Source organism: Bidens hawaiensis, unplaced genomic scaffold (assembly GCF_021521415.1).
Source record: "Bidens hawaiensis isolate Kalapana, Puna unplaced genomic scaffold, B.hawaiensis_p1.1 tig00040614_1, whole genome shotgun sequence".
In the NCBI taxonomy this organism is placed as follows: Eukaryota; Viridiplantae; Streptophyta; class Magnoliopsida; order Asterales; family Asteraceae; genus Bidens; species Bidens hawaiensis.
The window spans coordinates 9,776-23,216 of NW_027497175.1; the positions used below are offsets into that span (position 1 = coordinate 9,776).

Sequence of the window (13,441 nt, forward strand, 5' to 3'; positions counted from 1 at the left end):
AGCCAACAAGTAACTAGAAGTTAGCCAACAAGTAACTGGTGGTATGCTGTTAACAATAAAGCGTCCATGAAGAAGAATGTGATGCTTGCTTATATTTCTTAGTTCTTCTTTATTTTTCGTTTCTTATGTTTACTTTTTCTTTATTACTATTGTAACTTCTCTTCTATTTTCTTCTCCTCCTAGGAGGCGTTTTGATTACACATAGCTCAACGTATTTTGGTCACATTTTTTTTCTTACTACATTTTGTTCTTTTCTTCTTTTACAATTTTTTTAGTTCTTTGTTGTTGTTTCCTTCTGGTTTTTATAACTCGGTATAAATGTCTAATTCTTGAAACGTTTTCTTGCATAACACTGCAGCAATATTGTTCCTGTTTTTAATTTCAAGGATGATGTCTAATTAATTTGTTGTTTATGTGCATTTCAATATAAATTTTTTAAAAATCAAGTTTTATTCAAATAACGTATTTTCGTATTGTGAGATCAAAAAACACATATTTTAAATACAACTCGGTTTTCAATAAAGTTCATATCTAAACAATGACAAAGAAAAAAGGAATACACAAATGTGTATTCAATTTTTTTCTTTAAAAAATATAGACATTGCATGTAATCGGTGAGAAACAAAACTAAATTTTAGAGTAAACTTTGTCACCACTTTTGCATTTCATAGTTTTATTATTAAAAGATACCCGTTTTGCTTGCATCTAGTTTTATTAATCAAAGTACGAAACTCAGTAAAGATGTCAATGTATGTAAATCTCAACTGGTATTCTCATAAAAGACTTTTCGATAATCCTACATAGAGCACTCAAAAATAGAATCTCCACTCCCAACTCTATAATTTAATGCCACTTTCTTTAATTTTTTTTATTTGACCTATTATAATGTCTCACTATCTAGTATCTATCTTGATCTCCATCTCACTCATAAAAAGTTCCTTTTCTTTTTTCACTTTTCTTAGACAATCACAAATATTCATAGAGATGATGAATATTGGATCTCTATATTTAAAGAATCACTATTCATACAACTATAAATTTTGAAGATAAAGGATATGCAAAATAGAGAAAATCTCCAAACTTTTAAAGACAAGAGATTCAGATTCTATCATAGCTGGCTTGACAGTGACGGAACCCCTTGAGTTGGTTATTGGATTACAAATACAGATTCAGATTCTATTGTGACTATTCTTAAGAATAGCCATTAACTCCGGTAAAAATTCATTTGTACATCAATTTTACATTTTTTAGCATTAAGAGAATGGCCGATGACATTCCTAGCGAAGGATCCAAGATTTTGAATCAATTGGGGTTGAATAACTTTTCATTTATGTTTTTAGGGACAGTATCCAATGGCGGTTTCTTATTATCACATGGTGCCCAAACCTATTTGTTCTTCAACTTTCTTTTATCACTCTTTAAACAGTCAGCAAACACACACTTTCTAGAAATAAGAACAGAGAGTTGCAGAGATGTAAGACATCCAGATAACACAAATTTTATACAAAGCAAAAACAATATTATGAATACAAGAATACAAACCTTTAATTTGACTCATAATAAACACAATCTCTTCTACATCATTCTATTTAGCGGAACCCTATTGTTTGCGCGCGGGACCCTCTCTATAGGAGATATCGACTGCGGCATCGACATACCCACCGAAACAATAATCTCTGAAATAGTTAATACAGAAATCAGTAAACAAAAACAGATTAAATAAAGCAAAGCGTGGCCTAACCATCCAAAGTAAAGAAACCTAAAAACGCATATAAACGTATTTAGTCGGCCACCACATCTAAAAAATACACATTTAAAAAAAAACACACCAAAAACCCAGCCAGTAAAGGAACCAAAAAAATTAACACATTAACACCATCTTTTTTACTTTTAACCACTCATCACTCTCTATATATAATTTACTAATTTAGGATTAGTTGCGGATATACCAACAAACTTCAAAAAAATTACATATATACCAAACCAAAACTAAAAATATCATGCATACCCAACTTTAATGAATTTTTACTTAATGACCATCTTACGTCTTTCAATTATTTTTGTATGAACTTTATTTTTATTTAGATTTTGATCAACATCAACGATAAGCAAGTGTACTGATTTGTCGTGTCTCTTTTGTTTTCTCGACAAAAGATAATTGAACAATAGTATTTATATGTTCGAAGCAGATAATCAAACTCGGATGTATATATGGTATAAAAGAAGCAAGAAAGTTAAATATAATATTTTAAGAAAACTATTGTTTATGAGTAAAAATAAAAAAATGTATAAGCTAAAAGTGGGTAAAAAAGATTTATGCTGCAAATGGGTAAAAAAAGTTAAGCTAAAAATAGGTGAATAAAAAAATTTTTAGTTAAAGATGACCGTATATGAAATTTTAAAGTTAAAGAAAACTAAGGGTATAATGGGGATATAATGGTCATTTATATATTATTTTTAACGAATCGGTATATTTTAGCTATTTTGTAAGGGCGTATATGATATTTTTAGTTTTGCATGAGTATACATGATATTTTCCAAGGTACATACGAATCATACCAAAACAGTACATGGGACCGACCACTATACCCTTTTTTGGTTCTTGGCCAAGAACCACCCTACAAAAACAGGTGCCAAAAACAAGCTCTACAATGATAAACCGGATGATGTGGCTTTTTGGAGCTAAAAACGCCCAATACGCACCAAACAACCAAATTTTGCAATCACCTATAAGTTGCTAAACGCACGTGCTAAAATTATTGTACTTCTAACCACGAAAACAATCTATAACCAAAGTCCTAAGGGATATGTTTAACATTTTCCAAAAGGGTAAATGTTATTATTAGTACCAAAATAGATTATATGATTATTAGACGGAAGAAATGTGAGCATACCAATGCCTTCTCGAATCGACAAATTTGGTCTTATGATCTCTTCAGAGTTGACCAGAAATACATCACCTATGTAAAGATGGTTTGTTGGAACATAAACACTGCATAACTCTTCATCCCCATTTTCCGTCTGCATAAACCATAAATATTCCAAGAGTCGACTTCTCATTTCGAAAAAGTTAAATGTCCATATAAATTAAACAATTTTATTCCCTTATTGCCAATGTTTCTAATCCAGAACTCCTTTTTGTTTCATGTGATACATAATTATTCCTCAAGTAACAAACTTTTATTAATTTTCTAAGTGAAAATCAACTCTTTTAACGTGCAAAAGTAAGATGAAAAGTAACTCACTATTCTCCTAACATAAATAAACGAGACCCACAACCACCTTTGTAACTAAAACCAGAAAAACTGAACCGGACTGAATTTATGTATTTTCAAGTTTTACTTTTGAATTTTAAGCAATTTATAAGAACTTATAAATAGTGTAACCCAAATATTTCAGCCCACAAGTATAATAAATAGTTAATTAACAAAAAGATTTAGGCCCAAATTCATAATTTTGGACCAATATTTTTTAAGGCCAAAAGTTTCAAGCCCTGATGGCAAAACCGAAATCAAGCCGAAGCCGAAAACCTAAACCGAAACGTTTTAAAAAACACAAACCAAAATTTCCATTTTCGGTTGGGTTGAGCCTAAAACCGACCCATACACACCCCTATTGATATCTGTTTCAAAACCGACACTGAGTTGAATGTTCTAACAAATCAAGTATTTATATCTGGAATGCTGGTGAAGGGGTTGGCACAGTGTCTGTGTGCATGAGTGGGTGGGGAGGGAGGGAGGTGTTAAAAAATTTAGCAAACAAGGATATCATATTTCAAACGCAATAAGTTACTTCAATATCGAGAAAACAACTATTAATGGAAATCAAAGTACCATGAGAACAACTGAAGATGTAATGAAACCAATAGCATATTCTCCCAGACGAGGATGACAGATGATGGCAACTTCCTTAAACGCAGTGGTGTTCTGGTCTGTCACAAAAGATGTTTTTTAAGTACCAAATAGCATATAATTGGATTAAGAACTTAAATCTTTGTCTTTGATTGCTAATACTCAAATTCAAGTAACTTCTATGAGTTTCATCAAGAAGAAAATTGCAACTGAACAATTTAAAACTTCACTCTCATTTCTGATCGTAAATTACTAATTATTCATATCTCCTTTGTCATTATGAAACATTAGAATCGAATGTAGCATTAACTACCTGGAGAAATAGCAGCACTAATTTGTTTAGATGCCGAGTAAATATGTTTTACAAAAGGCATCCTTTTTATAAACCACTCTCCTACCCAAAAAACAGTAGCCCCCATCCATGATGAAGCAAAGATTCCCACAAAAAATATAAAGATTAACGATGTAAGAAATCCAAGACCTGCACAATGGTATAAGTATTAAACTAGAGTGAAATATGCATTATAACATAAATTAAAATAAGTAATGACTAACTCAAAACGTACATATTAGAGAATATCTGGATTTGCTTTTTGGAAGTGATCATGTGATATTAAATAATCAAAAACAAATAATATTTCTTATAACCAACAAACCGACGCACTCCTAACCAATAACCAAATTAACCAACGGTTCGGTTTTAAGTGATTAGATTAATCAATGGTTCAGTTCGGTTTTAGTTAAGCACACAATAACAGACATCAATAACCAAACCCACTGCATCAATATGTTCTGATTTTACTATATATATACTAATATATTTATTATTCACTAAAGGTTACCAATATAGTCACTGTATGTATACTACTATATTTATTATTTACATGAATGCAACAAACTACAAGACCAAATCTAGGCCCAATTACATTATTTTGGGCCATTTTAGTCAGACCCAAACATTTCAAGACCGTATCTAGTTCACAGTGGCCAACCCATAAGCGAACTGAACCAACATGTAAAATCAATTAACCAAAACCGCTCAGTCATCATTGGCTGGTTAACCGAAATTGCAGTTACAGTTAAACTTTGGGGCCAAAATTTTCCGAGAGATTTGTTTTCTGCCTGGAAATAAAAGTTAGGTAAAAAGAAGAGGCAAATAGGTAACTTACAGTTTACAGTTAACCAATATTAACCAAATTTCACACGAGGTATATGACTCACCAAATATTTCAACACCGAGTCTTTCATAGATAGGACTAAAGAAACCATCAAAAAACTGTACAATCCACCATGTCACAAAGAATGTAACAGCCACGGGAAAGAGTACAACACTGAAATATTCAAAATATAATATAAGTCGAGAGGGCAAAATACAGTAGCAACAAAAACAATAATAATACAAAAAACACAAAATAATCGAGCTTTACCATCCGGTCATGAATTTCTTTGAAACCCAACTCTGAAGAACAGCATAACAAGCCTGTTCATCATAAATTCAATAGCATGTCATAATCACATAAATTTCAAGTTGACCCCTTAGAAAATAATGATTCAAACTTAAATATTCAACACAAAATTGTTTGTTTTTTTTTTCACATTTTTGGTTGCTATTGGCATTCAATTAAAAAATGATTTATAATTCTCAAAGGCTGACTCATTATCATTACTAGCTTGATATTGCAGATTCAACAATTTATCTCCAAATTTGCATAATATGAAACTAATTATTCAAATTTATAAAACCCAAAACTTGCCCTAACCCTAGGACTAATTGGGATCTCAAAATTCAAAAAAACAACTATCAATTCATAAAATTAAATAAAGCAGAAGTGATTAATAATGAAATGAAACCTTCTGAGTGGAAGAATTGGGCGAATTAGGAGCAGATTTGAGGGTATCTTCGGAATCTTCAACAATAATATCATGATGCTGCTGAGTGACACTACTTGACGTTGATTCTTTAGAGCCTTCTGCCATTTGGGTTGACCGGAGGGATAATCGGAGGAAAGTTTTGATTACCGAATAATAAGCAGTTAAAATGTGATGTGAGGAGACTGAATCTATAATCTGTATCTTGCACTTGCTGCTTTCTTTGGTTGTCTTTGAGTAGACTGGAAGTTTAGAGGTTTATAACGATACATATTTGGCCCTCAATAATAAATGTGTGTCTTTTGACTTTCCCAACAAGAGTCGAGCCGAGTCAAGGGGGGCTTGATGGGCTTGTCTCGGGCTTTATCGGGCACGACCTCAGCGAGAAAGGAGGCGTGCATGCCTAGTTGTACTTGCACGACGAACGCATCGTTGGTAGCGAGCTGTTGCCGCTCTCCTTATGAGTCCAAGGTAGGATGAAACCGGTAGACCCTGATCATAAGCAGAAGATTTGGCTGGCCTTCGGACGTCACATGGAGTCTGAGAGGATTGCTTTGTGACATTAGGCTCGGCTCAATAGCAAATGCAGGAAAAAATTTTAGCGTAGATTGTCATCGCTAAGCGTTAGTTTTCTTGTTGTGTGCGTGTGTGTCGAGAGAGAGAGAGAGTTGATCAAAGGCTAGGTGGTAATTCGTACGTTGTTCATAGACTTTCTATACACGTGTTGCACACGTGTACACACAGGTTTTACAATTGGGCTTCAAACTGAAATTATCAATACTTGTCTCATTGACATTCTTGAGAATTAGGGATTCATCTCTAAACCCATGCCCGTATAATCCACCCATTTTCTCACATTGTATATAAAGGACTCATCAAGCTTAATTACCAAGAAGTCACGTCACTTTATACGCATGAATATATTTGATCAAACTCCTAGGTACGCCGCCCACATGTAGTTTTATGACTTAAACATGCAAACAGCACAATCATCTTTTGGATTTCTCTTAGAAAGAAGGCTGAAGTAAATATGTAACGGACCTTAAAGTCATTCATAGTTCACTTCTGCATCGTTTTAGCTCTAGGTGGACTTTTCTTAATTTTAATAACTTAATGGGCTAGGCCATTCAAGCATAATGTGCAAAATCCATTGAATGGGCTTGGGCAAGTAGGCAGTTGATTAAATGATGTTTATTCCAAGAAAAAATCTACCTAGGCTGTCACTTTTACCTAAAACCCCGAAACCTAACCCGAAAAAATTCGTATCCAAACCCAAATTAACCCAGCCCAATGAACCCGAACTCGAGAAAAGACAAACCCGAACCCAAACCGAAGTAATTCAGGTTGGTTCTTGGGTTTGAATTATGGGTTTCAGGTCAACCCGAATAAACTTTTAGTTTTAAAACCAAATAATAATTGTCCTATATCGAATGTTGTCATCCCACCTATTGTGAATATACAGTTTATTGCTTATTAATGTTTTCGATTTATGACTAAAAACAACCATAATAGAAAACCCTAATCATGACATATCGAAGACGATTATATTAGTATTGTTTATTATGGCTGGACTTTGTAAAATTTTACTCTCTTTCAGATTGTTTTTCCATGTTATTTTTATCTTGTTATTGGTTGTTACATTACGAGTGAAAAAGAACATGTTAGTTTTTGTTTTAGTGTTGTAGTTTTTTGAATCTTTGTTTGTTTTTTAGAATACTTGAAACCTGATTAACCCAACCCGAAAAAACCCGAACCCAAACTACCCAAACCGGAAGAAACCGTGTGAGATTTGGGTTGGGTTTCAGGTCTAAAATTTGTACTTTAAAACCCGAAAAACCCGAAACCCAAAAAACTAACCCGAAGAACACCCCTACCTATACCTATTCTAATTAAAAAAGATAGTTGTAGACACATGTTATTTGGAGATTTATTCATATTCTAAATTTCCCGCTCAAACTGTTCTTCTATTTTTAATAAAAACATATTTATATCAATGAAATCTAACCATACCAATCATCCCTTAAATTAAATAACTAATTAACAAAATTGTAGGGTATTTATTTCAACATAATCAAAATATTTATGTCTTCAAGAAATCATGTCTACCTTTTTATTAAATCAATTTATATACACTTTTGAGTGTAGGAGATTATTGAGGTAAAATTCAATTAACGGTAGTTATAGGTCTAAGATGATAAATAAGAAATTATGAATAAAGTCATGAAGGATAATCTTATTCTCACATATTCATTCAAACTCCATGGATCTATGGAGTTTTCATCCAACTTTTTCAAAAATGTAATACAAAAGCATATTTTATTCATGCTAAATTTATATACGATTTCTTTTTTTTATTTTATGTCATTCATATTGAAATATCTTAGCATCTTGTGTTAGAACTTGTTATTCCATTAAAAAATATAATCACAACTTATAAATTTAATAGGTGAATCTTTTTTGTGATTATGAATAAATTGTGTGAGAAGACACCACATATTTTTCGTATGAATATTCCATTATAATATATAATTTAAACTTATAAAACCATTTAATTTGATAAAATATAATAAAAATAATAATCATTTTCTTTCTATAACTTAATTGTATTTCTTTTAATCATTTGTATCACATGGGTTCTAAAGCTAGTATATTTAATAATAAAAAAAGTTAGTTTAATAACTTAGTGGGCTAGCCCATTGAGCATAACGTGCAAAATCCATTACATGGGCTTGAGCAAGTAGGCACCATTAGAGATGCACAGCCTAACCGGCAACTCTCTAATCGGTTTATATCCAAAAAGAACTGTCGGTAAGTAACCAGTTTTTTATTTTGGGCCCAAAACCGGTTAACCGAAAACGATTTTAGGTTTTTAATTATTTTTTTTGTAAAACCAGGTTTTTTTCCTGTTAACCGGTTCGCTTATCCTTGAAATCGGTTTATACCGATTAGGGTTTTTGTGCTTGAAAACTGGGTAGCACCCAACCTGGTTAATCGGTCTAACCAGTTATTTGACAGTTGACATTAATCGGTTATTAAATTAACCAGTTTTTGAATAACCGGTTTATGCATGTCTAGGCACCAAGCAGTTGATTAAATCATTAAATAATATTTTCCCAAAAATATACTTATTGAAAAATGGTTACATCGACTAAGACAAAAAAAAAGTTGGTTAGGTGCGGAACAAGAGGTCAAGGGCTCAATCATGTAGAGTGTTAATTGTTAAAAAAACCAAAAAAAAACTAACATACTTGCTTAACCGTGAAAAATGTTACTCATTATAAACTTTTATACTATATTAATTAATATTAAAGTAGTTAAACATGTCATCAACACAATTATATCATATTAAAGTCGCTAAATTTATTTAATACGTATGTAATAAGGTATTCTAATTAGCCAAAAATTAATAAATTGGCTCAAAATTTTAAAACAAAAATGTTTATGTAACCTTTAAGGAGTGGTGTAGTGATAAACAAATTATTTCACATAAAGACATAAGGTTTAAAACTTGCTTGCACTGGTGGCTACCATAACTTCTCAAATGCCGTCTTCACATCACAAGCTGCAATTTACCGATACCGATGGTTATTACGGTATTGACAGGTCCATGAGTTTTAAACAACAAGATTAGATGCCCCACAAAGAGGCTGATTTTGAACAAGATGTGGACATGGGTATCGAAACTAAAGTGCACATCCATTAAGGAAATGATATTGGATAAGTGAAAGTTGTTTAACAAGAAAGCCAAGTACTTCAATTCTTTCTCATATAACTAATACAAAGGTTTATTATTATTATTATTATTATTATTATTATACGAAATGTAAGAACGAGTTTGAACACTTAAATTTCTTAGCGTAGCACTATATGTAGACAAATATATTGTATTTGTTGTAAATTGATTGTGTTTATAGTTTCCCTGGCCAGGCTAGTCATTCCCTTGTGTATGTGTGTGTGACATTTGTGCAATGAGATATCGAGCCTTTTATACCTTTTATGGTATCAGAGCATTTTTGCTCTTACCCTAGCTGCCACCGTCCCATCTTTTCTGACTACATCGGTCGCCGCCACTAACAATGACCACAGTCCTGTTCACTCTCTTCAAAAACACCATAACCCGTCCTGCAACCCCTCCTACCAATTTCTCAAATGGCCGACGAAAAAAACACTAAACATGATGAAGGTATTTCCAAAACCAATACCCTTCACCTCGTCTACACGGTAGAAACATCCAAAACAAGGTGTGTTTTGGATGGATCTAAACTAACTTACTCGGACGGGTAAAGCTTTTCCGGTTGCACGCTTGAGGTTATGATGTCTCTGTAGGACATGGGTCACTTTTTATTAAAATAAAATAAACGCTAACGATACTCTCGTTAGTAATGGGAAATATAGTAGTACAATACCGTTTACAAAAACGAATAAAATGAATATAATATAATTTTTTTTATATTCAAAATAGATAAGATAATACGCCTTCATCAGGTACTTCATGTAATAGCTTCGTCTTGTGTCTTCATCATATTGGCCATCGACTAAGCTCCTTGAATCGCGTATTCTCGAACGATCTTTTGTGTAGTCTTCAACGAGATCTTGATGCGTATCTTCTTGTATGATCCTTTACTACAAAAACGAACAAACTAATGTTGACGGTTAGGCTGAGGCACGTGTTCAACACGCTTCCCTTAAAACAGATTTCGCACCTCTACATAAGCCAACGCGTCTGTCTCCCAGGGTACAACAGCCGAAGCAGTTTGTACTACCGGAGATGTCCACACGCCCGAGGTTACATTAGTTAGAGTGTAGTGTTAGGACTTGTGGGAAAAATAAAAAGAATGAAACGGTAGAGCAATCGAATGGGGAAACTCATCTCTATATATTCTCAACATATGGGTCTTTAAAGCTTTCTTCTTCACCATAACTCTTCATGCATGCATGTATTTTCTCCTTGAAGTTCCTATCTTCTCATTTTTCTAGCACTTTCAAATGAGGCACATAGCCTGCTATATTATACAAGAGTTAAGGGTGAGTGAAGAGCTTCACTTAATTAGAGACTTAATTCTCCAATAAAATCCATTAAGTGTCATAAAGAAAACTCTACTCAAGAGTTTTAACATATGAAGAGTTATAGTATTAATAACCTAATAAATTAATTTCCATTCATTTTTTTTATAATTTTCCAACAATCCCCCACATGAATGGAGATTAACCAAAACACACAAAATATCCCATATAACCTCGACAGTTGAGTATTGCAGGATAGGTAGGCGTTAGCTTTGAACCTTCCTTTGTGTAGCATACTTAGTCTCCTAGCGGTTAGTAGACGCGATGTCCTTGAACAAACCCACATTGGTGTAGACGACAATACACTTCACACAATACTCTCCCTAGCCGGGCACATTTCCTCATTGTCGTGTCCATTATGGTCCTGGAACACTAGCATGGTTATGTGAAAGCTCTAGGAATTGCGCACCCCACAATTTCATTCGAAGCGACCCCACTTCTCTTTCACATAGGTGATTATCCAGAAATCATTAAAAGCATTAATGTTATAATGATTTACACAAATCATTAACCATATATTATGCTTAACCTCACAACATGTCACTGTCGTTATAGGAATGGACTATGAAGTAATTAGACTCCCTTTATAATTCAGGAGGATATATATATTAGCTCATGTGTCAACTTATACATAAATTATGCCCCCACAGTATATATAATTAGGTTTTCCTATTGAACTTAGATCTTGGGATCTCCAGTCAACTAAATTAGGTTTCCTTTATATACCATTTTTCATGGGCTTTAGTCTCATTCCACAACATGATCTCTATTAAACCCTCAGGTTTTTGGATCCATTACATTATCGTTGACTTTATCTAGTCACTACAGATAACTTACGTAGTTGAGATCAGTTGTCATGATGTGTTCTTCACTTATAAGTTAATTTTGCCTATTGTCAACTTTCTAAGACTATAACCTTAGTGGCCACCTGAATCTGGTTATAATATTTGTCTTTTTAAATACACTTATCATTAAGGCAAACACATCTCCATTATGCACTACGGCCTTTTTGTCCTCCATTTAGTCGTGTGTTTGCAATGTTAGATTGGATTACAATAATCCTCATTGCTAAACCTTTCAAGTTTAAATGCAAGACACCCCCACATTTAAGTATTATTGGATAACCTCAACTATACACTCCAAAAGGGTTGTTTCTTAAATGGCTTCCCCCACATTTCTTGCATTTTGATATATTTTGCTTAACTTTACTTATGACCACAAATCGACGCTCATGATTTGAACAAGATCACATCTTTGTATCAGTGAGTTCATCGATGCTTACTCATGGAGCAACACATGCCCTAGTGTAAGCTTTCACCACTAGCTAGCTTTTAAGATAAACTTGTCATAAGGTTGTTATCAAACCATCCCAAATTTAGAAGGATTACAAGTCACCATCTAGGACATACCTAAAAGTTGAGGTCTTCTTACGATCTTCATAAGTTATATCATTTCCTTAGATTGAATGAAAAAACCCTTTTTAAATTTGTCTATACACCAATTCATTTTTGTGTTGTGTATGTTTTGAATGTTTCGCGTTAATTAGTTTTCGTAATGCACCATAATTAACAAGTACTAGTCTAGCATGCTTTATACTACAATACTTAGCATGTGAACAGAAGATGCATCATTCTGATTCTTCACAGCTATCACAATATCACTTTGAAACACTCAACCCTTAAATTAGACAAAATTATGAGACTTATTCATAATCCCCAAACCATAATACTCAGGAAAGTCTCACAAGTTATTGTATATAGAACATACATAATTTTTCATTCATTTAAGGAACATAACTCTTTTGCCTTTAATCTTCAAGACTTCACCATTAACTTATATGGACTTTGAGCATAAGTTTTAATCCAAATCATTTTGATGAATACATTCATCACCAACAAGATGAACGTTACTCATCTACAATCACTATTATGTTGAGATAAAGTCAACTTGATTGACCCTCAAACTCTTGGAATTTACATTTGCATAAGTGATTTATACATTTCATAGTTCTCTGTTGAAACTATTTTTTTTAAGATACTCTCCTAAAATGGAAGACAAACTTTCACATAGTTCAAACAAAATAGATGGGAGTAGAAACATCTATATGTTCTTTGCTATTGTAATCTTATTATAATAAATCTCTTAAGATTTATTTAAATTCAATTACACTAATAACATAATAAATCTCTTATGATTCATACTCGGTGAATTTTCAAAGATGAATATCCAATGATATAATTATCTCATTAACGTATATTATGTTACAATTCACACTTAGTGAATCTCCAAGGAGTTAAATACGTCATTATATTTTAATTCACATTTACTGATTTCCATGGAAGTAAATATCGCATTCTTCTGTATTTCATCTTAATACACTTACCACGTTATTCCATGACTCTCTCATGATGTGATTATACATTTGATGTGTCGTCTAAGACTTTAGTCAACACAACAACTCATAAGTTGTTTCTTATGCAAAATTCTTTTTGCACTATCCATTTTAAATTATTCCTCCTTTTCTTTTTAAACATAAATATTTCATATTAAATAAATTTGTATGTTACATAAATATTGTTGTATTTGTTTGTAAAATTGCATGTGTTATCCGAAGATATTGAACACAAAATAATAATACAACCGAAATACAACATAAA

General features: G+C 32.7%; 1 protein-coding gene across 1 annotated transcript; it reads right to left on the reverse strand.

Annotated features, from left to right (window-relative positions):
- Positions 1-1,495: 1,495 nt before the first annotated feature.
- LOC143592221 (protein LIKE COV 2-like) lies at positions 1,496-5,894 on the reverse strand. The gene is made up of 7 exons (XM_077072181.1): positions 5,703-5,894; positions 5,279-5,331; positions 5,073-5,182; positions 4,165-4,332; positions 3,834-3,931; positions 2,895-3,021; positions 1,496-1,676 (listed from the first exon to the last, which is right to left on the reverse strand). The coding sequence occupies exons 1-7, from the start codon at positions 5,826-5,828 to the stop codon at positions 1,576-1,578; spliced, it is 783 nt and encodes a 260-aa protein (XP_076928296.1). The 5' UTR covers positions 5,829-5,894; the 3' UTR covers positions 1,496-1,575.
- Between the last annotated feature and the right edge of the window lie 7,547 nt (positions 5,895-13,441).

Coding starts and splice junctions, on each gene's coding strand:
- LOC143592221 (XM_077072181.1), bottom strand. CDS start 5,828: ATGGCAGAAGGCTCTAAAGAATCAACGTCAAGTAGTGTCACTCAGCAG. Junction 5,183..5,278: donor AAGAAATTCATGACCGGATG/GTAAAGCTCGAT, acceptor TGAATATTTCAG/TGTTGTACTCTTTCCCGTGG. Junction 4,333..5,072: donor ACTCGGTGTTGAAATATTTG/GTGAGTCATATA, acceptor ACCATTGTGCAG/GTCTTGGATTTCTTACATCG.